We start from the raw sequence: 21,230 nt of genomic DNA on the forward strand, positions 1-21,230 counted from the left end.
ACCCGGCTGGTGAGCGCGCGCCGTGGGCGGGGCGCCGCGCGGCCGTAGAAGGGCGGGGCTGCGGGGCGTCGCGCTCCGGCGGCGACAGGGGTGGGGCTTGCGTGTCTCGCGCCGGGGGCGCGGGAGGGAGCGGCGGAGCTCGCGCGCGCGAGAGGCGGCGGAGAGCGGCGGGCGCGGAGCCGACCTGCCCGGGGCGCCGCCGCCGCCCGCTCCCGCCGTCGCGCACCCCCTCCCCGCGGGCTGACAGGCAGGTGAGGGGCCTCGCTCGGTGCGGGGGTCGGGGGAGCGGGATGGGGGGGATTAACGTTTCTTACCGGCCGCTGGGGGGAGCCAGGGGCGGGGCGGGGCCTGCGGGAGCCGGTAGCTGCGGGCAGTCGCCGGGCCGGGCAGGGGCTGCGGCGGCGGGGTAGGGGGCAGGCGGCGGCGGCGGGGCCTGTCGCCGGGGAGGTGCCGCTCAGGTGGGTCCGGGTCCGGCGGCGGCTCCCCCGAGGGCTGCGTGGCCCGGCGGCCGGCCGGAGAGAGGGGGCGCCCGGGCGCGGCCGGGGGAGGCGGCCGGGGGGGAGCGGGGCCTCGCCCCTGCCGGGCCCCGCGCATGCTGTCACCGCCCGGGGGCTGGGCGGCGGCGGCGGCAGCCCTCCCCCGGCCCCGGCCGCCCCCCCCCCCCGCTCCGGGGACCGCGGCGGGGACGGCCACATCACCCTGCCCGCCGCCTCGCCGGCGGCAGGCGAGCGGGCCCGCGTCCTGCCGGGCATTGCTCGTGGTGGTGGCGGTGCGCCGGGGCGGGCTCTGGTGCGCCGGGTGGGGTCTGGTTTTGCCTGGTACCGGGGGTCCTTCGTGCTCGTCCCACTCGCGTTCCGTATTGTGTTTTTCTGCCCCTACCTATTTAGTCTGTCCTTGGGAAGCGCACGCGTGTATTGTCTTAGTCACATCACCTGAGGCAATGGCGAGCGGTGTCTTTCTACCTAGACCTTGTGGTGGTGTTGGATTTTTTACTTTTTCCTTGTGAACGCTGAATGGCCACATTTCATTTATTTTATTGCATCTACTACAAAGTAAGCGTCAGCTGACACGATTCTTTGTTTCTGAATCTGCTGCCATCCTGAAGCGTGTGTCAGGAATCACTGTCTTTCCACATCTGTCTCGTTTGTAACGTGAACTCTAAATCTCAGTTATGAAGTATACAATTTATTTTACATGGAACGTTGCGTGCACGCGGGAAGCTCACGTTATGGTTCGTGCCGACGTGGTGTGAAATGGTTTAAAGTGAAACCCCAATGGAAATGGGAGAGATTAGGAGATGTGAAGAAAAGATGTAAAGAAACGCCTATGGAGGTGGTGGTGAGGGAAAGCAGTACAGAAGCCACAAGAATGAAAGCACGTGAATAGAAATAGAATTGGTCTGAAGAACAATGTGTGTTTAACGTTTCATCCAAGCTCGTTTTGGGGGCACGCTGATATATGTGGGGTGGTTGTAGCTGGATAATATGTTACCTCAGATCCAACAGGCTGTAACCAAAAAAAGTTGTCTGGTTTCACTGCAGGGTTGTGATTCTTAAACAATGGCCAACTGGGCTAGGATGTCTACAGCAGTAACCTCTACCAGCTGCCTGCCCTCCTTTTCTCCTGGAGGTTACTGCATCTATAGCAGTAGGTGGCTGAACATATGTCTCCTCCTGAGCTACTGCGATCTACAGCCTGACATATTACTGTATTTCGTGTTAAGAACTGCAGCAGCTCAGATGAGTGCCCCAATTCAGGGTCACTTATGAGTCAGCACCCTTGCAGCCATATCAAATAAGATTCGAAGAGAAAAATCACCACCTTGCCCATGCTAGTATGAGCAGAGTTGGTAGTATAATAGTTGATTTTTTTCAGTAATGAAATATTCGGACTAAACTACTAGTTATTTAATAACTGAGGCAGCTGTACTGAATGTAGTTCAGTTCTGGAAGCATAGTTCAGAACTTTATCACAGAACAGCAGTTGCCTGAATAGTCAAGTATATGGCTTTACTATATCATCCAGAAATTTGGAATTGTCTGAATCCATCGAGCTGCAAGAGGGGCTGCAGCTAGAAAAAGTTTGAGATCTGCTGAGTAAAACATGAGTTTATCATAATACTGGATATAATTTGAACTTTCTCCACCTTTTCTGGGAAACCAATTTAGCTGTAATTGAATCACTGTCAGGATGTTAGCAGGTTTTCTTCAGTTTGGGTTTCTGCTATCTGGGCTATGTTAAAGCTTCATGTTTTTCACAGGTCTTAGCGTTTTTCTTTGATCCTGTTACAAGCTTTTCTGAGATTCTGTTCTCATAACTTTTCATCTCTAATATCTGGCTAATGGTCTGACTGGCAAAAAAGCAGGTTGGGTATTTGCATGACCTGTACCTTTTTGTTGAATTGCAAATCTTGGTCATGAAGGAAACCTAGGTGGTGTGTTGGGTTTTTTTTTTTTTTTGGTTTGGTTTTTTCTGAATCTGCCACTTTCTCAGTTCCTGGTAGCAGTTATCTGTGTTGCTGTGTGAATAGAAATATTTCACCATGCTATTGTAAGCAGTGCGTGAGTCCCTTGCTATTATTCCTTATTTTGTGAAGCAGGATACTCTCCCATTGTTAACCCTCCTCCCCTCACCCCTCCCTATTTTCAAGCCTGTTCCCCCAAAAGCCTCTCTTGTGCAAGGGGTTTGTTACAACACTTAACCTGGCTAAGCCACTTGAAAATTGTAGTATATTTAGAAGGTCTGGCTTGTTTTATCTGAGTATGGTACGCTCAGAAATGGATGGATGGATGCATGCATGCATGCAGCTTTTTAAATAATCAGACTGATTGCTAGAATTAAGAAACAATAATACGTGTTCTTGAACCTTGCTGGCTACTCTGCTGTAAGAGCACTCTGGGTGATGAGGATTCTATCAATTACTGCCTGTTGAAGCCAAGAGTTTAACTCTGTGGCATGCAGTGGGCTGCCTTATGGCAGTGGTAGAGCATGAGATCCTAGAAAATCCAATGCTGATGTAAGAAAAGCGATGTTTTCTCGTATGTGGGTTGTGTCAATATCATTAACACAACTTTGTTGTCAGGGCGAGATTATGGTGGAAATTCTGTAGATGGAGCATGCTTTGCTTTGCACAGTGGTGTTACCCACGGTGACTAGGCTAGCTGTCTACATGGATTCACTAGTGCTTCTACGTACTTCTGGGCTTTTGAAATATCTTTTATCACTTTCAGCATTTTGTTTCCACTATTGGGAAGTTGGTTGTTGGTTGCATGCCACCTAGGGGGAAGAGAGAAACAACCATGCCTACAAACACATAGTATTTACTGACTGTATACTCTAAAAATCAAGCTATAAACTGTTCAGCCATACAGTGACAGGAGATTAACGTCCACAGGTCTTCAGTCTTCTAGATAATTAGAAGAGTGAGAGTTATTTTAATCAGTTCCTCACTAGGAAGTTTATGTGCATGTTCTGACTCCTGTTGCTTTTTGTGTTTATAGACTTTTTTAAAAAGAAAAAAGACGCATGATAATGTTTGTTGTTTATCTCATATCTGCTTTAAATTTAGACGCTTAATAACTAGCTCCCAGTCATTGCACAATACAAATCCTGATACACCTACCCAGTCTACCTACACGTGTCAGTGTCAAGAACGTAGGACAGAGAGGGACTGTGTGGATCACTAGGTCCAATCCCTAGTAAATCCAGGCAAGAACCAGCAGTTGAGAATGGTCCACAACACATCTGCACCATGTGCTAATCATCCTGTAACAAATTCAATGCTGGCAGTGAAATGCTTAAAGCTATAGGAGAGAACAGGTGCTGGAACAGTGTCCGAGACTTTTGCCATACCTGGAAAGCCTTTAAGTGTGATGTCCAGATAATGTTAAGAAATATGTGCCCCAGTCTCTGGAGGAAGACGGAAAAATTTCTATTGGTACACAGCAACCTGCCAAGGGGAAAGAACTTGATTGTGCACCCAAATTTACTGACCAGGTTAACTCTTAGTATGCTGTAAGCAGAACTACTTTAGGCTGACAAGTGAGGTGAGGTAAGGCCTTTAGAAATATCAGTAGCACCTCATCTTCTGCCTTGAGTTGAGGCTGACCTCCAGAGCTTTAGGAAAAAATCCTTATAAGCAAGAGGTGTATCACAAAGAGTATATAAATGCAAGTAAGTAAAGATTTAGCTGAAATACATGCATTTTTATAATAATAGTGAGCCTTTTTCTTCTTGCGGTCTTGTTTTTTGGGAAAGAATACATAAAGGAATGAAGCTGTGGTGGTGAAAGTATACCCTTTATGCTGATATCCAGACTTAGGGGAACGACAAGAAACAAAACCTGGTATCAGTTAAAACTGCTTTTGCAAAGAAGCTGCTATAGAGTAGAGCATGTTCTGTGTCTTATGTCTTCCTTATGGAGTAAGGAGATCTCAGGAAAGGAAATGTATACTTGCTGGAGACAAATTAACTAGGAAGCTGATGAATATTTGTGGCTCTTGTTTAGAGACTCGCAGGTAGTGTGTTCTGGATGGGATATCTTGTAGGAATGGCAGAGAAGAATGGAAAACAGAATAGTGTCCAAAAAGGACAGATGATCAAGGTGTTTCCATGTTCTGTGGTGATTTAAAGTGTATGTGTACCATTTACACTAACCTTTCAAATTTAATAAGTGTGTAACAGGAGTGTCAATTTATGTTTAGAAACAAAACACTGCTTTGACAAATGGTTGCTGGGTTTTTCCTCAAAATGTTAGGGTCAGTGTTGATGGCCTACCTTTTACAAAACATGTTTTTTAATATGTCAAAGTCACCTAAAGATTATCAGGGATTTTCCAGATATTTTTCTGGGAAGATTTCTCTCTCTGTGTATATGGGGGACAATGTATCAATTCCCATCTTCTCGTGTTTGGTGAGACAGAACAAAGGCACTGCTACTTTCAGTGAACTTGGCAGATGTGCAAGTAGGTGAACTTACTTAAAAAAACCAAAACAAACTGACTTTTAAAAAGGATTGGACATAAACCTATGTCGGTGCTTGAGCATCTATTCATGTGCTGTCTAGGAATAAGAATCAATTATAATATGAATAGTTACTTTTTTGTCTTCTTTCTCTCTTAATTTCATTCATCCCTTTTGCTTTCTTGCTGTCAAGGCCATGAGGATAAGACTATTTTGATAAGGATAAACAACCCTGAATTCCATGGGTTCAATGCCTTGTGTCCAGCGTGCTACAGAAACTTTGTGAAACTCTGAAAAGCGATGATTTAGGTTTTGGCCTGTAATTATGAGTTCCACAAATAATTAGTTCAAACTTACATGTTTCCTACTGCTAATATTTACAGTAAGATTTTTTTTTTAAAATCGCTAATGGATTTAAATTCCAAGGATTGTTTCAGATTTTTTATTACACTAAACTACCTTTCTTCTGTCCTTTTTGTGTGTAATAGTAATTAATTTAATGTGAAAAGTAGTAAGCTTTCTTACCTTCCAAAACTAGTAAAGAAAAAAATCTACAATATAGTCCTAAGATAGATGCTTCACATTTTTTATATAAAGTAACATAGCAACCGTAGCTTTTGTAATTGTGGTGTGCACCAGAAAGTAATAGGAATTCAATTTTCCTCTTGGTCTTGGTTAACGCACCTCTGAGTTGTTGTGAATCTTGTCTATTCTCTCATCATACCCACTATTTGAATTCCAGGGTAAAGATATCTGGCAGGGTTTTATTGGAATATAAGCTGTTCCTTTTTTTGGAATTCCATCTTCCCCCCCTCCCTCGCCCGCACCGCTCTATTCTGGAGTCCAGGTCCTACTGCATAATCTAGTCGTACTTATTCACGATTAACTATTCGGATGTGAATTATGAAAATGTGAACAATTGCTACCTCTGCTAATGAAGTCGAATGTGTCTGCTACAGTGCTTTATCAGATTAAGACGGCTCTTGTAAAGGCTGGCTTTTCTGTTGCTATTGTAACACTGACGTTCAAAGCTTTCCTTGTGCAGACAGGAATGGGTGCTACAAGAAAGTTCAGTCTTCTGGAAGCTGGGTAGATGGCTGCCATTATGCTGATGGGAGGCACTAGAGGGGTCACCCTGCGGTAAGATGTGCTTGCCTGCCTAGTTTGTGATCAAACAGCCCCATTCCTATCAGGCAGTGATGCTATTAAGGAGTTGACTCTGTAAATGTTGCTTCTGTCAGCTGGTGTCAGAAACTGCAGAAACGAAGTTCGGAGGAAATGTTACTTGCTGAAGGCTGCAGAAGTTATTCCAAAATTCTTTTTGTTTTAACAAATGTAAGCAGGGATTTTCCTGTATTTCTGCAGTATGTTTTTCTGTATTTGGTTTGCTTTCTTACCTAGAAGTAGTTACCTAGAAGTAGTTACTGCGGTATTAGTATTTGTCCTGGAGTAGGGGGAGATATGAAAGGCATCGTAAATTTATATGACAGAGAGATCTTCCAGAGGTTAACAAAACTTTGTGTTAATGAATCTTCTGTTTTCTGTCAGCTGTAGCCAGGAATGTCTGCTTTCTGAGCCATTGGTTCACATAAAATAGTAGACGTAGGGTCTGAGTGTGACGGTGTTGGTAAACACATCTCATTTTATTGGATTCTTTATCCTGATGTTAATGTGATTCCTCCAGAATTTCTTACGTTTCTACTGTGCCTGAATACAACTCTTTTATTGAAAACCACCATATCTTTTGACAAGACTAGTGTACCTATTCCTGCCCTCTCTCACTTCATAATTGCCTTACAAGTAAATCTGCATGAAATTGCGCGGGTTGCATTTTACTGTTCTTTCAGCATGCCACGTTCTGATGCGGGAGTTGCCGGCTTTCATGCTGCTTTGAATTACCATTTTCATTGATGTATGGTTCTGGATATCGCTATACTTCTTGGAGCAGTAGCTGCTTTGCTGTTTTGAAGGAGGCTTGAATCTCCATTGCTTTTCACTAGCTATGACTAGGCTGTTGTAAGGAAACAGATTCATTTTAGTTGCCACAAGTTGCACTGTAGTACATTTAAACGTTTCCTGTCAGATATAAACTTTTTCCACAGTTCATGGTGTCTGTCTCTGAGTGTTTTTGGACAGTTACCTGTGATCTTAGAAGACATTTTTCTTAGCTGGCAGTTCAGGCAGGATGTACTGTTTTCTATCTTACCATTTTCATACAGCAAATGTGTTCATAACTGTCCATTTTTCAAACCTTTTTCTACAATACTGTGTAATTCTCATCTATTCTTTCTGTGCTTCTGATAGTCCTTCTTCCAAGCTTTTTCATAATCACTAGATAGCGTTTTCAACTAATACTAAAGCAGGTTGATCGTACGCCTCTGTACTTGCAAAGCTGCTATGCCAGTCTCTAGATATCTATATGAAGTTTTTACTTTGGCTGACATTAATTTTCTTGGATTTTTTAGTTTGACTTGCAGATAGGAGGTTCTTTGGAAGTTCTTGTTCTTAAGTGAACAGTGAACAAGAGAGTTTTGTTTCACAAATGTCAAGGTATGCAAGCTACCTGGAGGAAAAATGGTTTAGGAGTTTTGGTATTTTAAAAACTTGCAGTTTATAATCTCTTTCTTGGTAATCTTAGGTAAGGGTTCCTGTATTGGCAGAAAGGACCAAAGGTTTTTGAAACCTACAGGAGAGTTTGCAAAGGAAAAATGGTCAATACATTCATGTCACAGTTGGACAGTGTTCCTTGTGGTTACCACCATCCTGTAAGGTTAAGGGATGATTTATTTGTGACTAAATTTAGGGTCACAGTAGAAGAGGAAAAAAGCAACAATGCTGCATGTTGGCCTTGTGGAAGATAAGAGACCATACTTCTGAGATTCCTAGTAAAAGGCTAGTGTGAGTCAGAATATTGAAAAACTTTTAACTTTCTGGTTATGTTGCTATCCGAAAGAAATCTTCTGTGTAATTTTGCTTGGACTTCTGGAGGGAAACTAGAACTCTTTCTTCTTCTTGATTAATTGGTACTGCGAATGAGAAAAGACGTTTCAGTCACCTCCTTCACTTTGCTGTTTCCAGGATGAAAGATGTTTTTCCTAGTGTGAATTGTCTTAATATCTATTTCTGCTTATGGGTTCCTAATAGCAACAAAGTGAAATGGCTGATGATGAATGCTACTAGAAAAAAAATGGGAAAAAAAAAAGTTAGGATTTATCTTGTAACATGTGGGTTTTGGTTTTTTTTCCTCTTGAACCATGACAAATCTCTGTGTCAGTGAAAATACTGAAACTGGTTGCATGGTTGGGAGGTCTATTTAGTTAGTATTTGGAATGTTCACAATTTTAAAGTCTAACAATGGTGTAATGAAAGTTCTTATTTCAAAAGAAATACTGGCGGGTTACGTTTGCTCATTTTCAAAGACTTTTATATTTCTTAATCTACTGCTTTTGTTTGGTTTTGCTTTTCAAAAGTGAGTGCAGCGTAATGTGTGGCAGTGATGGCAGTGATGTTGGAGTTCTTCTCCCCGAGTTTCATGTGTGCCTGCTCCAGGAATCCTTTCTGTCACCCTAATCAACAGCTAATTCTAGCAGTTGGCTCTCATAGCTTGAATTATTTGATTTTTTTTTTTTTTTTCTGGAGTAACAGAGGGGACGGTGCCTACCTGTGAAACCAAGCTTAGAGCTGAATTAGCATAGGACTGGTATTTCCACTTAAGGTGGATGAGAGCTAAACTGCCTGCCTGGCGTATTAGAAGATGGCTACTGCACAGCACCTGCTGTGGTACCAGCTCCTTTCAGCTGCCTGGGAAGCTACTTTTCTGTCAAGGACATCAGTCACTATCATTCTTTGAAAAGGTATTAATAGTTTAACAAAATGTTTGCTAAAGCAAGGAGAAAGCAATTCCGTGAGTTTTCCATTTAGGGGGTGATTAACTCATTAGAAATAATCTAAAATCTTTTGTGTGCTTCTTGTGTGTTGTTAAGCACTTTACTAGGTGATACTTCTGTGTACAACAGTAATGTACTTCTAGCAACATTTAAACTTAATGTTTTTGGGAGAAAGTGTTTTAACTAAAACACACAGAATAAAACATGTCTAATCTTTTGGTTCAAGTTAAACTCATTTAAAGCTGTTAAGTGAATGAGTGTTTGCACTGATTTACTGTGGTGTGAGTTTCTAGGAAATGAATTAAGTGCTGTGATTTGGATTAATTTTCAAGAGAATCCTCATGAATACAGGCTCTGAGTTGAACCTACTTAATGTAGTGTCTAAGAAATTATATCTGACTTGTTTTGAGTGCTCAACTGGTGTCACAGCAGCATTTTTACCATTTCGATATCTCAAACAGTGAGATTAGTATGAAATAGCTTTTCTATTTGGAAGAAGTGTTTTTCTTCCAGATCTGGGGCACAGTGCCTTACTTATTGAAGCAACTCCAGTGGAACACTGTAGACTTTGTTACATAGTTTATATTTCTGTACTAGTTTGCGTAAGGATATGTAGCTGAAATAGAAGAAATGTCTTATCTGTAACTTGCCTTAAAAAAAGAATCTGTAGGTGGTGTTTTGGTAGCTAACTTCAATTATTAATGCCACTAGCTATCTTTCCTTGGCCTATTTTCCTTTACATATGTGTTTAAAATATTCTGTAGCAGTATTGTTGCTAGCTTTGATTGTCATTTAAAAACAAAAGGAAAGGGAGAGAAAGAGTGAGCACTTGAACGTCTTGAGAACTGCTCACAAAACAGTATCAGCTTCCATAAGCTTTGTAAAATTACTCATGCTATTGTGAAAATGAAAAAATGCTGACTTACTCTAATCTTGTTTTCCATGTAAAACTTAGGGTTAAACTAAACATTTTAAAACTATTTCTTGTTGTATCTTTTCCTATGATAACTTGTTTCTGAAAGGAAAAATGTATCTTTTCTTCATCAGGCTTTTACTTTTTTCCTTTCTGCCCAGTATTTTTTGCAATATTATTTTTTGATCTTTTCCCCTCTGCCCACTTTTACTATTTCTACAATTTCTTTTGTAAGCGTATTCCTCTTTTAAGCCTAATCTTTCATCTGCTTGCCTAATCACTATCTCACAAACATGCCTTCAGCCACAGGGTTTGGAAAAATTTATTCCTAATATCTGGCAAACCTAACTTGCGAGCAGAAAGTGAGGCTAGATGAAAGCTGGTGTAAAAGGAAAGATGTTGGGATACATAAGATGCCGCTGGTCTTTGCACACTACATGGTATTCTTTCATCTAATGGGGGGAGGTCGGACCAGGAATGTTTCAGTGTTCTAGTTTTGATTTCAGTTGAGCCCAACAGTGACTTGAAATAGTTTAGACTGGAAAAAGTGGGGGGAAAAAAGTGAGACCTGTATAGTGGGAGTAGTTCTACAGTGCAGTAGTTCAGTCACAGGAGACTGATTTCAGGGATTTCATCCCTGTTTCTTGCTCCTCTACTAGATCTTGACTACTAACAGTGGTCTCAGCCCAGTGCCCTAGTACTAAAGAGATAGCTGCTAGCACTTGTAGAACTTGTAATGTTACAGTGCAAAAAGAAATAATTTTATTGCATATGCTACTAGAGTCCATGGGTAAAGAAAAAGGAGAGGGGAGGAGGAAGTGCAACGTGATGATGTCATACTGTTCTGTTTTAAGAGGTCCCTGCTGTTGGAATGATGTTATTTAATGGAATTAATCTGAGCTGGTTAATGAGAAGTATGTTTTGATTGAAATCTTTGCTTAACCTGAACAAAGATTTAAGTCATGTTTAGGGCTGAATCCCAGTTCAAGAGAAAATAAGAGATTAGAACCAGTTTTCAGTGCAGGTGTAATTCTCTTGTTCCTCTTAACCTCATTGGTCCCATTGCTGTGTGATCGCTGTTCTTTGAGTTGTATCTATCCTTGCTTAAGCTTTGTGGTCAGTAATGATTTCATCATTCTTCTTAGTTTTGGTTCTGACTTCTGAGTTTGAAGGAGGACTGACAGCAACACTAAAGGGACCTGCTAGTTGAGATCGTGATCAGAATCATTTCAGTCCATCCTACCTTCCCATTTGCAGGATTATTTTCACCGCAACAGGGTTTAGAAACTGTCCTAATGAAGCTAGCAGTGCTTGAAGGAAAAAACCACTACTGAACGGGCCTTAAATTTTGATTGTCTCTCTTACTCAGAAAGGTAACAGGTAAAGAATTAGGGCCAGTTAGAAATAGGAAAAAAATTAGACGACTATTGTAGAGTTCAGGTCAATGACCAACAAAATTGTGGCATGAAAATTGATGGGTTCTTTTTTTCCTCTTTACTGTGACAATATAACAACAGAAAAGCAAGAACAGAAATTCCATTTTGAGTTTAAATATTAGGTTTTAAATAAAAGATTGCTTTTTTTGTGAGCGGGAATTGAAAAGATGCTGGAGAAGTGTAAAGGTAGTAGAATACACTTTATTCTAATGTGGGACAGAATATTTTGTGATAAATTAGGTATTTAATATGTTATTTTTATTGATACAGTTTTTAATATGTTATTTTTATCGATACAGATATGGTCCTGAACATTGTGAGCACGTGACTTCAAAGATGGACAACTGGGTCTGTTATAAGTTGTGATTGGCCTTAAGCTGACTTAAAACCGTTGAAGAACTTAACAGGATTTCTCTCATTCCTGATTTATGCCTATCTAATTGCCTCACACCACCAGCTTAATCATGTACGGAAGTGCTCGGTCAGTTGGTAAGGTTGAGCCAAGCAACCAGAGTCCAGGGCGTTCACCAAGGCTGCCACGGTCACCACGCTTGGGCCATCGTCGAACCAACAGCACAGGAGGCAGTTCTGGGAGTGGTACTGGGGGTGGCAGTGGGAAAACCCTTTCTATGGAAAATATTCAGTCCTTAAATGCTGCCTATGCTACGTCTGGCCCTATGTACCTAAGTGACCATGAGAACGTGGGTGCAGACACCCCAAAAAGCACCATGACTTTGGGCCGATCTGGGGGGCGGCTGCCTTACGGTGTTAGGATGACTGCAATGGGTAGCAGCCCTAACATTGCCAGTAGTGGAGTTGCCAGCGATACTATTGCATTTGGAGAGCACCATCTCCCTCCAGTGAGTATGGCATCCACTGTGCCTCACTCGCTGCGCCAGGCCAGGGATAACACAATAATGGATCTGCAGACACAACTCAAAGAAGTATTAAGGGAAAACGATCTGCTTCGCAAGGATGTGGAGGTGAAAGAAAGCAAGCTGAGTTCTTCCATGAACAGTATCAAGACCTTCTGGAGTCCTGAGCTAAAAAAGGAGAGAGCTCTGAGGAAAGATGAAGCTTCAAAAATCACCATTTGGAAGGAACAATATAGAGTTTTGCAAGAAGAAAACCAGGTTTGTCATCTAAGGTCACTGTTGTGTTAGTCCAGTAGCATGATTAAGTGAGTTTAATAAACTTGCATGTCACATTTAAGCAGCTAAATTATATTGGTGCTTTTCCCAGGTCATTGGTATGAATGTGTTTTCAACTTGCAAGCCTCTCTTAAAATGTTTCTTGTCAGACTCGTAAGCCACCTCTTGAGTGCTCATTTCTCCTTGTGTGTCATGTGGCTTTTTTCATAGGACTGATGCTAACCACTCAGTTTCCCTTTGGAAGTATTTTACCCTGTTCCTAATTAATATTTCTATAGTGCTTACCTCTTGAAGCATTCTCTGAGCTGCAGAATGTACTAACTGCTGACCCCAAATACAACTGAACTGTTGCTGAAATGTTGACAGATTGCCAGTAAAACAAAGTTCATGTTACACTGGTCTTACTTTAGAGCTCCAGTTAAAAACTCCAGACCTGCAGTTTTCACAAACAAATATAAATTGTATTCTTGGCTACATCTAAGTAACACTGTTTAATGCCTGCTCATCTATTCTTTTGTCATAAGCTGTGCATATCTTGTTATGCAACTATCACAAAGCACCCTACAGTTTTTTTGTAGTGGTCTGGCTAGTTAGAGAATAGGCAGAAGAACAGAGAATCTTAGGCATCTAGTTCTTTTGTCTTGTTCCTCTTAAAAGCATCCCTAAATTAGAATAAAACTGAGGTTGATTAAAACTGAGGTGTCTCTGTAGTCAGCTCTACTTATTAAAAGCTTTTTTTTTTTTTAAATTTTCCTACCTAGACCTTCTTGCTAGCTTAATCCTGAAGTAACTACTTGTCTTTGAGGTAGTGTCCTCCTGTTTAGTTGTTGCTGGCCAAATGTGAGTTAGGCATCTCTCTGGACTCTCCGGTAAGAAACCTCACTACTCTTATGGAAAACAGGCCCAGTGTCCAACTCCAGAAGTTTCCTGAAATGTAAGTCAGCTTTCACCACGACAAAATCACTTTCCCTATTGAGTTTTTTAAATAGCCAAGAAAGTTTAATGAAATAGTTTCCATAATTCAAGCGTGATCATGTTCTTGAAGCTCTTAAGGTATACTTGCTATTTTAGGCAGCGCTTTGTTTTAAGATTTGCTTTAGAAGGTGGAGGAGAGAGGGAAACTGCTGGAGGAAAAAAGCAGTGCTGGTAGTTCTTGATAGGTTATACTCTGCTTTCAGGTGACCTGTCTTAAGTAGTAGGTTCCTTTTGCTTAGTGATAATCTGCTACACTGAAGCTGTCTGAGATTTTCTTTTCACTTTTTAAAGAACTGAGTTGAAGAAAGTAAGTTGCTTTTCCTGAGTTAGTATGAAATAATTTAATGAACTTTGTCATGTAGTTTTATAGCTGTATTCTTACCGTAAGGTAAGTATCACAACATGGGATTTGTTAATGTGTGTGACATTTTGTATTCATTTTCATATGTCTTTGTGGAGAGAAGAAAACCTAAAGTTAAGTAATTTTTATTACAAAAGTAGGATTTCCTTAGAAGGAGTAATCCAGTGAAAATTTTAGTTATAGTGGTACAGTACCAGCATAATGAATACATGGAATACTATTCAGTTAACTTTCTGATGGTCTTTGTATTTCAGCTACAGGTAAGCACTTTCATTCTCAAATTCTTTTCATTTTTAAGTTCTGTTTTCATACTGAAGAGAATATCTTGGAATAAATTACTTTTTTTTTTCTGAAATCAGTTTTGACATTTGAGGATGCTGTGGAAATCTTGCGAGAAAAATACAATGAACGTATGGTTTAGAATGGATTAAGCAGTTACTAAATATGTATAGATTGGAGAACAGTGATTTCTCTATCTGAGGTTTTTTTTTTTCCCTTGTCTTTCCTTTATCCCCTAATTAAACATTTACAGATATTTCCAGGCCGCTGTTCTCTAGGCAATCACTATAATTACTACCACACTGGTAGAATTGTATAACTTTGGTGCAAAAAAGGAAGGGTGCAATTTAAAAGTAAAAGGGTATTATTGCAATGAGCTGTAAAAACTAAGAATGCTAATTAATAGATTATAGTTAGCTAACAGTGTGTCCTAATTAAACTCTGAATTCATTATGTCTTCTATAGCCTTTTGGAGTTGGTCACTTCAGCCCTTTATAAGGAAGATCAGTTTAATAGGATTTACTGTAATTAAACAGACTTCTCTGTTTAGACACTGAACAAGGGATTTCTCTGATCTGTTGGGGGACCAGAAAAATCTCTTCATTACCTCTCCAGCCTCTCCATAAAATGAGTTCCAGTATAATGGCAGGAACTGGTGTTTTAAACCTCAATTTGACTATTTCAGCATGTCACTTTTCATAAAGATTTCTCGCATGGGCAGAACTTGTGCTTTATATTAAGTTTAGCTAAGGCCAAATGCGTTGTTAAAAATTGACTCAACTCATGCAGCCCAGATGCTGGCTGACTTATCTGATAGTCATTATCTGATAGTCATCTCAATCTCTTTGCTGTGATCTTGCCTCTTGATTCCTCTACGCACACTTGATTGTCCCTGATTGTATTTTCTACTGCTGTTCTTGCCACCTCAACTTTGAATGATTGGATTGCCCCTTGGTTTTGGAAGTTGTTAAAAATATGTGAAAATGTGAACTCTGGTTGATTGCTACCTCAGCCTCGTGTGAAAAATGTACTGGTGTCTTTGGGTTTTCTTTCCCATTTCTTGGGGAACATGTGCAAATAAATCACAGTTATTGGTGTATTGCTTACTGATTTCCAAGAAATGTTCTGGATTCATTAAAGATCAGAGAATGAATGGGGAGATAAAAAAGGATGCTACCTGTCCTGAGGCAGTCTTATCTCTTCTTGTTTGGTTGTCTTCTTAGGGCAACAGGTAGCAGGGCTATCTTGGGTATAATACTGAGAATGTTGTGCGCGTGCACCTATACAGCTCTCACTTGGGTTGTGAGTGCTTTAGTCTTGCTCAGTTGTGGTGTTTTCACCAGTTGTGGTGCAGCACAGCATCAGCTACTCTGAGTAAATATTACAGCTGTGGAGTGTAGCATGTGCTGAACTTTTTCATCCTTTGTTGATGATCTTGAAGAGCCAGAAAATGTTTTCTTTTCATAAATGGAGAATGTCCTTGTTATATCATTTTGAAGAGCTCAAAACTAAACATGGAAAGTATTCTTGTAGTTAACATAGGTTCTTGGAAAAATACAATAGTTTTCAGTGCAATGTGGGTTAGTTAACCAATTATACTTTGCAGGAAGCAAAAAGGAGAGTGCAAATGATTTCTCAGAGGTTAACAAACCCATGCATATCCAAGGAGGAACTGATGGAGCCAATAAACAAGAGCTTGTTTTTGGCATGGTATCACTCTCCTCAGCATGCTTTAGTAGGAACTGTATTTTTCTCAGTTGAAAAATAATTTTTTGTAGTGTGTGGTGTTTAAAGTCTCCCTGGAAACCTCTTCATCAGAGGCCAGAAGAGGGAAGGAAAGACAGTAAGTATTTTTTTGCACTTCGATAGAAATGATTTCCCTAAGAACTGGACCATGGTGGACTGTGCGGAACTCAAGAACAAAGGAATTCCTCTCTGTTGAAACCTGCTTATAACAAGGTGATTGTCCCTTAAAATAAGTAGTGCAATGCAAATTTGACGTCTAACGCCCTGCACTGAAATTTCCCACATTTGACTGATCTACATTTGAGATATGATTTATGTTTCAGCTGAAATAATGTGGTACTGCTGAAAACATCTTTTTGCTTTGATGTATTTCTGTGGTCTTTTTGTGGTTGGAGGCCTTGGATGTCTGAGTGAGAGAGTTTAATTTCACCTTGCTTGGGGTAAGCATTTGAAGAACATTCTGCTTTATTCTGATGGAGAAGTATGATGGGTGTACCCCAGCATTTCATCAGCGTTCTTCTCCAGACTTCTGTAATTGCACCCTCACAGTCAGAAGTACTCTCCATTTTATAGTGGTGTGGAATGAGCATCTCACTTTTTTAAATACAGTTGTCCGTGTGTTAGCCCCTTAAATGTGTTGGGTGCTGCTGTCATGAGACTGACTGAGCTTCAAATGAGTACATTCTTCCTCTGAAAATCAGATTAATTCTCACTTCTTCATTGATTTAATTTTGGGGTTTTTTTAATATATATATATATATATATATATAAATTGTTTTGATTTGCCTTAGTACTGTGTCATTCTAATACTAGTACCATTCCTGGGTTGGTTATTAGTTGATAGAAAGCTAGACTTCCTCCTATTATGAATGTTTAATTGTCCAATATGCGGTTCCATAGTCATTGCTTAAAGGCATTATCTGTATCCCACAGCATTACACTTAAGTAATTATTTCAATGGCAGATGTCTGTTGGCTCTCTAGAATGCTGCCAGCTTTAAGGTTCCCTCTGTCTTTCCCTAGTTGCAGCGTGAAATTAGGACTTAATTCTCTTTTGGAATAACTCAAAACTGTCTCCTCAAGAGTGCTTGATATCTGAGACATTTATCAAGTTGCAGCACTTTGTAGTGACTTCAGAAATTGTCATGTAATCGCTCAAGAGACGGGCCTTCTGTGTTCTGTCTTTTTGCAATTCTACAAGGAATTAAAATTAGACTTTTTGTGCTTATCTAGGTTCCCCAATGCTCCCATGTTTCCTATTGAGGTAGAATCTAATACCTGGGGTTGCTTTGAACTGTCGCGTAGGCTGAATGGCTGGTCCCTATTTGATCCATTAAACATACAAGGGAAATACTGCCAACTTAAAAGCAACTTGTAATAACGTGGGTTACGTCAGTGGTACTGTTTAACTTAATAGCTTAACTGTGGTTTTTTGCTATTAAGCTAGGGAAGGGATTACTTTAAATTCTGGTCCCCCTTATAGCAGACTCTGTCTGTTATAATTCTTGGTCCGCTATGTATTGAGACTGTTCAGCCATTACACTCCTAACTAGAGTTGCAGTGTATTATTCCACCATTCAGCATGTATATTCCTGAAGAATCTTGTCTGTGTTACTGTATTTCTCTAGAAGCTGTTGTCTCTTTCGGCATTATTGTAGTTCTGGTGTTCGAGTTACTAACTTTTTCCCTTAAGTGTTCTTACTTTCTAAAGTATGAACTAGGTAGCTTGAAACTGTGTAAGGCTCCGGTTTGGAACAGATCAAACTTCCTGTGTTCACTCAGTGAACAGTTGAACAATGACAGATGATAGCAATAACACAGGGGTACTCCTACGTTATAGTTCATTTTAGCAGAGGTCTTGTGCTGATATTATAGCTAATACCAAATCTCGTATTCTCATGTGTCTTTCTTACTCTGTGTGTTAATGATTTAAGTAGAAAGGAGAGGAGCACTTTTGATGGAACTGCCAGTCAATGCAACAAGGATTGAAGTTGTACTAATGATACATATGCCAGTCTTCATGTATGCCTCCAAGGCCCAAAACTGAAATAGAGCTTTTTTTTTAACTCTTTTCAGTTTGATGATATTAGGAAGCCTCATAGACTTCAAGATGATAGAGCGGAGTGGGCTGCCATGACAAACTCTTAGTTGGAAAGAATAATTGTTTTTCAGCAAAGTAGGTATCTGTGATGCTGTTAACAATCTGTATAATGCTTAAGGCATTAGTAAGACAGAGAAACTTCTAGTATTTAGGATAAATATATATATATATGTATATTCTGAGATAAGAGCTAGAGACCAAAAGAGTTTAGAGGAGACATTTCTGTACTCTGGAAGCGATTACTGTATTGAGTAAGTTATCAAGAGCAGTCATGCCAGCTATCTGAATAGTACTTGAAGAAAGACACATTGTGAAATGCCACTTTAGCCTCAGCTGGCAGGAGTGGAAAAAGAGAATAAACTTGGTTGTGTTCTAGATATTCCAGTGTACAACTCCTTTGAATTAATTTTGTATATACACTTGTGTTTAGTGAACACAACAAAATACCAGTGTTTTTGGTAATAGTGATTTGAGCTTCTCAACAGAAATCAGATTACAACAGCTTGTCAGCAGGTAAGCATAGCTATTTGGGATTACACTAATTTTTTGTTTCCCTGCGGGGATAATGGTTTGTAGTTTCTCTATAATTTTTGACATAATCTGATGAACAGAGGGAAAAATGACTGCATCTGCTAAATGTAGGGGGTCATAATTGTATTTCCATTTTTTCTCTGAAGATAACGATTACTAGACCTTGAAAACAAAATCTTTTCAGCAAAACTTAGTTTTATAACCCACAAGGTCTACATAAGTATGTTTTTACATAGTATTTGGAGATTTATATTGGGCCCTCTTGGAAAGACCAGTGCCACCTTTTGTAGTGGGGAAAAAATACAAGGGCAAAGTGGAATTAGATATAACAACTGGTATCAACACAGAAGGAAACTAAGTGATTTGCTTAGTGCTTGCAGTAGTAGTACCTTGGACTGCAGAAAAGGTTGTTTTGGTCATATTAGCAGCCTTGAGAAGCAGGTGGCAATGATCAGTTTTTGTAAAGCTCCATTCGAACTTAGAGATCTTAGTAAATCACCAAAAAACCCTTTGATGTAGTGATTGTTCTTTTTACTGTTGAAATGCTCTGTAACTCAATCATGCCTTGTTGTTGTATTGTTTTGTAGTCACTTTTGCTTCCAAAAAATATTAAATAGTCTGTTTTCCTTTATTTATCCTAAGGGAACTATACTATTTTTTTTTCTATTTATAACCTTGGACTAAACACCAAAAACTTTTGTACTGATTGGGAGAATTTGGGGCGTACCAATATACACTGTGTTTTGCAATTGCAGACTCAGTATTTATATTTAAACCATAAAGAAAAGAAAGAATCCATGGAAGGATTCATTATCAACATCTAGATCAGTATTTGAAGAGATCTCGTGATAATTTGGATTTTTGTCAGTTGACCTCCATTAAGAAAGTTGTCTTATGGATTCACCCTAGGAAGAGACTGGATTCTTTTTTAAAAAAGAAAAACAACAAAACACACAACAAACAACAAAAAAACAACCACACAAACAAAAAAACAACAAAAACAAACAAACAAAATCTAAACCCAAAAACCCCAAAAGCATAAAATCGTCGTCTTATTGCATGTGTGCTCATTGAAATGAGCACGATCAGATGATAAAATACTGGCATAGAACACCATTAAGAGTGCTTCTAGGGATCATTGCATTAGAAATCGGAGGAGTTAAACTTCTGTATAACAGTTACAGGAATAAATACCATGTGACTGGCTTCTTCAGTTTAATTTTAGCAACTTCATTTGTAAACTGGAATGCTAAGTAATGTACTATCATCGGTAAACCTAAGATTTTGATGGCTGTTGCGTTTAAAGTGTTTATTCATCTATATACAAACTTCTAATTTATTTGTATACTGTTGTTATTTAAATGACTGAAGTGTGTGCACAGTGGGCTGCTTTTGCTCTTCCCTGGGTAGGGGCTGCTGGTCCAGGATCCCTGTGAAACAGAGAGAAAAATGATTTAGTCCTTGTTGCTCTATGCTGCCTGCAGTTCCTGTATGGATTGCTTTTAAAATCTAATGATTGTTGTCACTATTTTGGAGAATAAATACTATAAGCCAAGAAGGGTGAGCAATTGTTTGGAGGCAGTTAGATTCTTCCAGAATTTGACTCCGCAACACCAGAAGGCATTTAAAAGCAGTATGTAGTTTCCTAATGATCTCTAGCAGTTCATTGCAAGCACACAAAATAAGACTAGGTCATAGGGGTGATGGCTTTTGTAATCATAATAACATCATGCATAACATAATGAAAATACACTTTTTATTGGGGGAGGGAGAAAAGGATAGAGATCAGCTGTCCAATAAAAAGATCTTTTTCAGTGCTCTGCAAATATAGCAGAGAGGTGGAGAATAAATTCAACGTTTTTAAAAGGCGCTTTGTTAATGCTGGTTGCTGTATGATATCTGCATTGTTATCGGGTTCTGTAGTGTGTTGCTATGCATTTCTGTTTCTACAGTGGTACCCTTCCCTGCTGCTTCCCTTCTCTTCCTCCCCCTACACATCGCTGCCCCCATGGGCTGGGGGGAGAAACAGGGAGACAGCCTAGCTTTGGAAAAACAAGCAAGTAATAAATGGTAGTCCAAAAATAACTAAGCCTCACTGGTATCTAAGTATGGTTGCATTTCTTCCTGGCCAATACTTAGTACATCATCACCATGTTCTTATGAGCAGCACTATCAAGGAGTAGGCAGTTCACTAACTACTCTTGCCATCTAAGCATTTCACAGATGCAGGCCTTCTACATGAGAAAGTATGCTTGACATTAAGTTCATGGATTTTTGTTCCTTCTTGTCTGATGACCAGGTACCAGCTACCTTGGGTTGTTAAATTTTGAGAACAGATGGTCTTCTAATTATACGTTGATGTGGATTCAAAAGAATACAGGGCCATGCATTTCTTCTGATCCTTTTTATCACTTGTTTCTGAGATTAAAACAAGTCAGCACACGAACTACCACCATTCAGAGATGAAAACCTTTTTTCTCTAGGTACTTTGTACAGGATCTGGTTCTTCCATAGTAGTTGATTGCTCCTGGTATTAAATATATATATATGTATATATGCAAATCCTACCTTTTTAAATGCAGTGTGATGAGGCTTACCTACCTTTTTCCCTTACAGGAGTCATGAAATTGTCTGAGTAATAGTCTGGGTTTTAGTGGAATCATGTCCCAGATGACAAATACTTATTTTTGACTGAGGGGAAGGAAAAGCTTTCTGAACATATGTTTGTGTTGTAGCATGTTGTCTTTGAGGACCTGTAAGTTCAAGAATGCTCATCTCAGGCTTAACCTATTGGTAGACTTGAGTTATTTTGGACCAGCAAGAAGTCCTGACACTGAAGATAGTGCTGTGTCCTGTAGTAGACCTCCTGTCTTGCTGTGAGAAAACAAAG

At 40.0% G+C, this 21,230-nt stretch overlaps 1 protein-coding gene across 11 annotated transcripts in view; it reads left to right on the forward strand.

Moving 5' to 3' along the window:
- The first annotated feature begins 109 nt into the window (after positions 1-109).
- Positions 110-21,230, forward strand: part of ERC1 (ELKS/RAB6-interacting/CAST family member 1) — a 309,566-nt gene continuing 288,445 nt past the window's right edge. For all 11 annotated transcript variants that reach the window (XM_087766222.1, XM_087766224.1, XM_087766223.1 and 8 more), the window contains exons 1-2: positions 110-251; positions 11,497-12,330. In XM_087766222.1, coding sequence (XP_087622348.1) covers positions 11,662-12,330 — 669 coding nt within the window. In that variant the 5' untranslated portion in view covers positions 110-251; positions 11,497-11,661. The remainder of the gene's footprint in view (positions 252-11,496; positions 12,331-21,230) is intronic.

The sequence above is a fragment of the Nipponia nippon genome, unplaced genomic scaffold, assembly GCF_047370975.1.
Source record: "Nipponia nippon isolate SJK-2023a ecotype South Korea unplaced genomic scaffold, ASM4737097v1 scaffold_3, whole genome shotgun sequence".
Taxonomy (NCBI): domain Eukaryota; kingdom Metazoa; phylum Chordata; class Aves; order Pelecaniformes; family Threskiornithidae; genus Nipponia; species Nipponia nippon.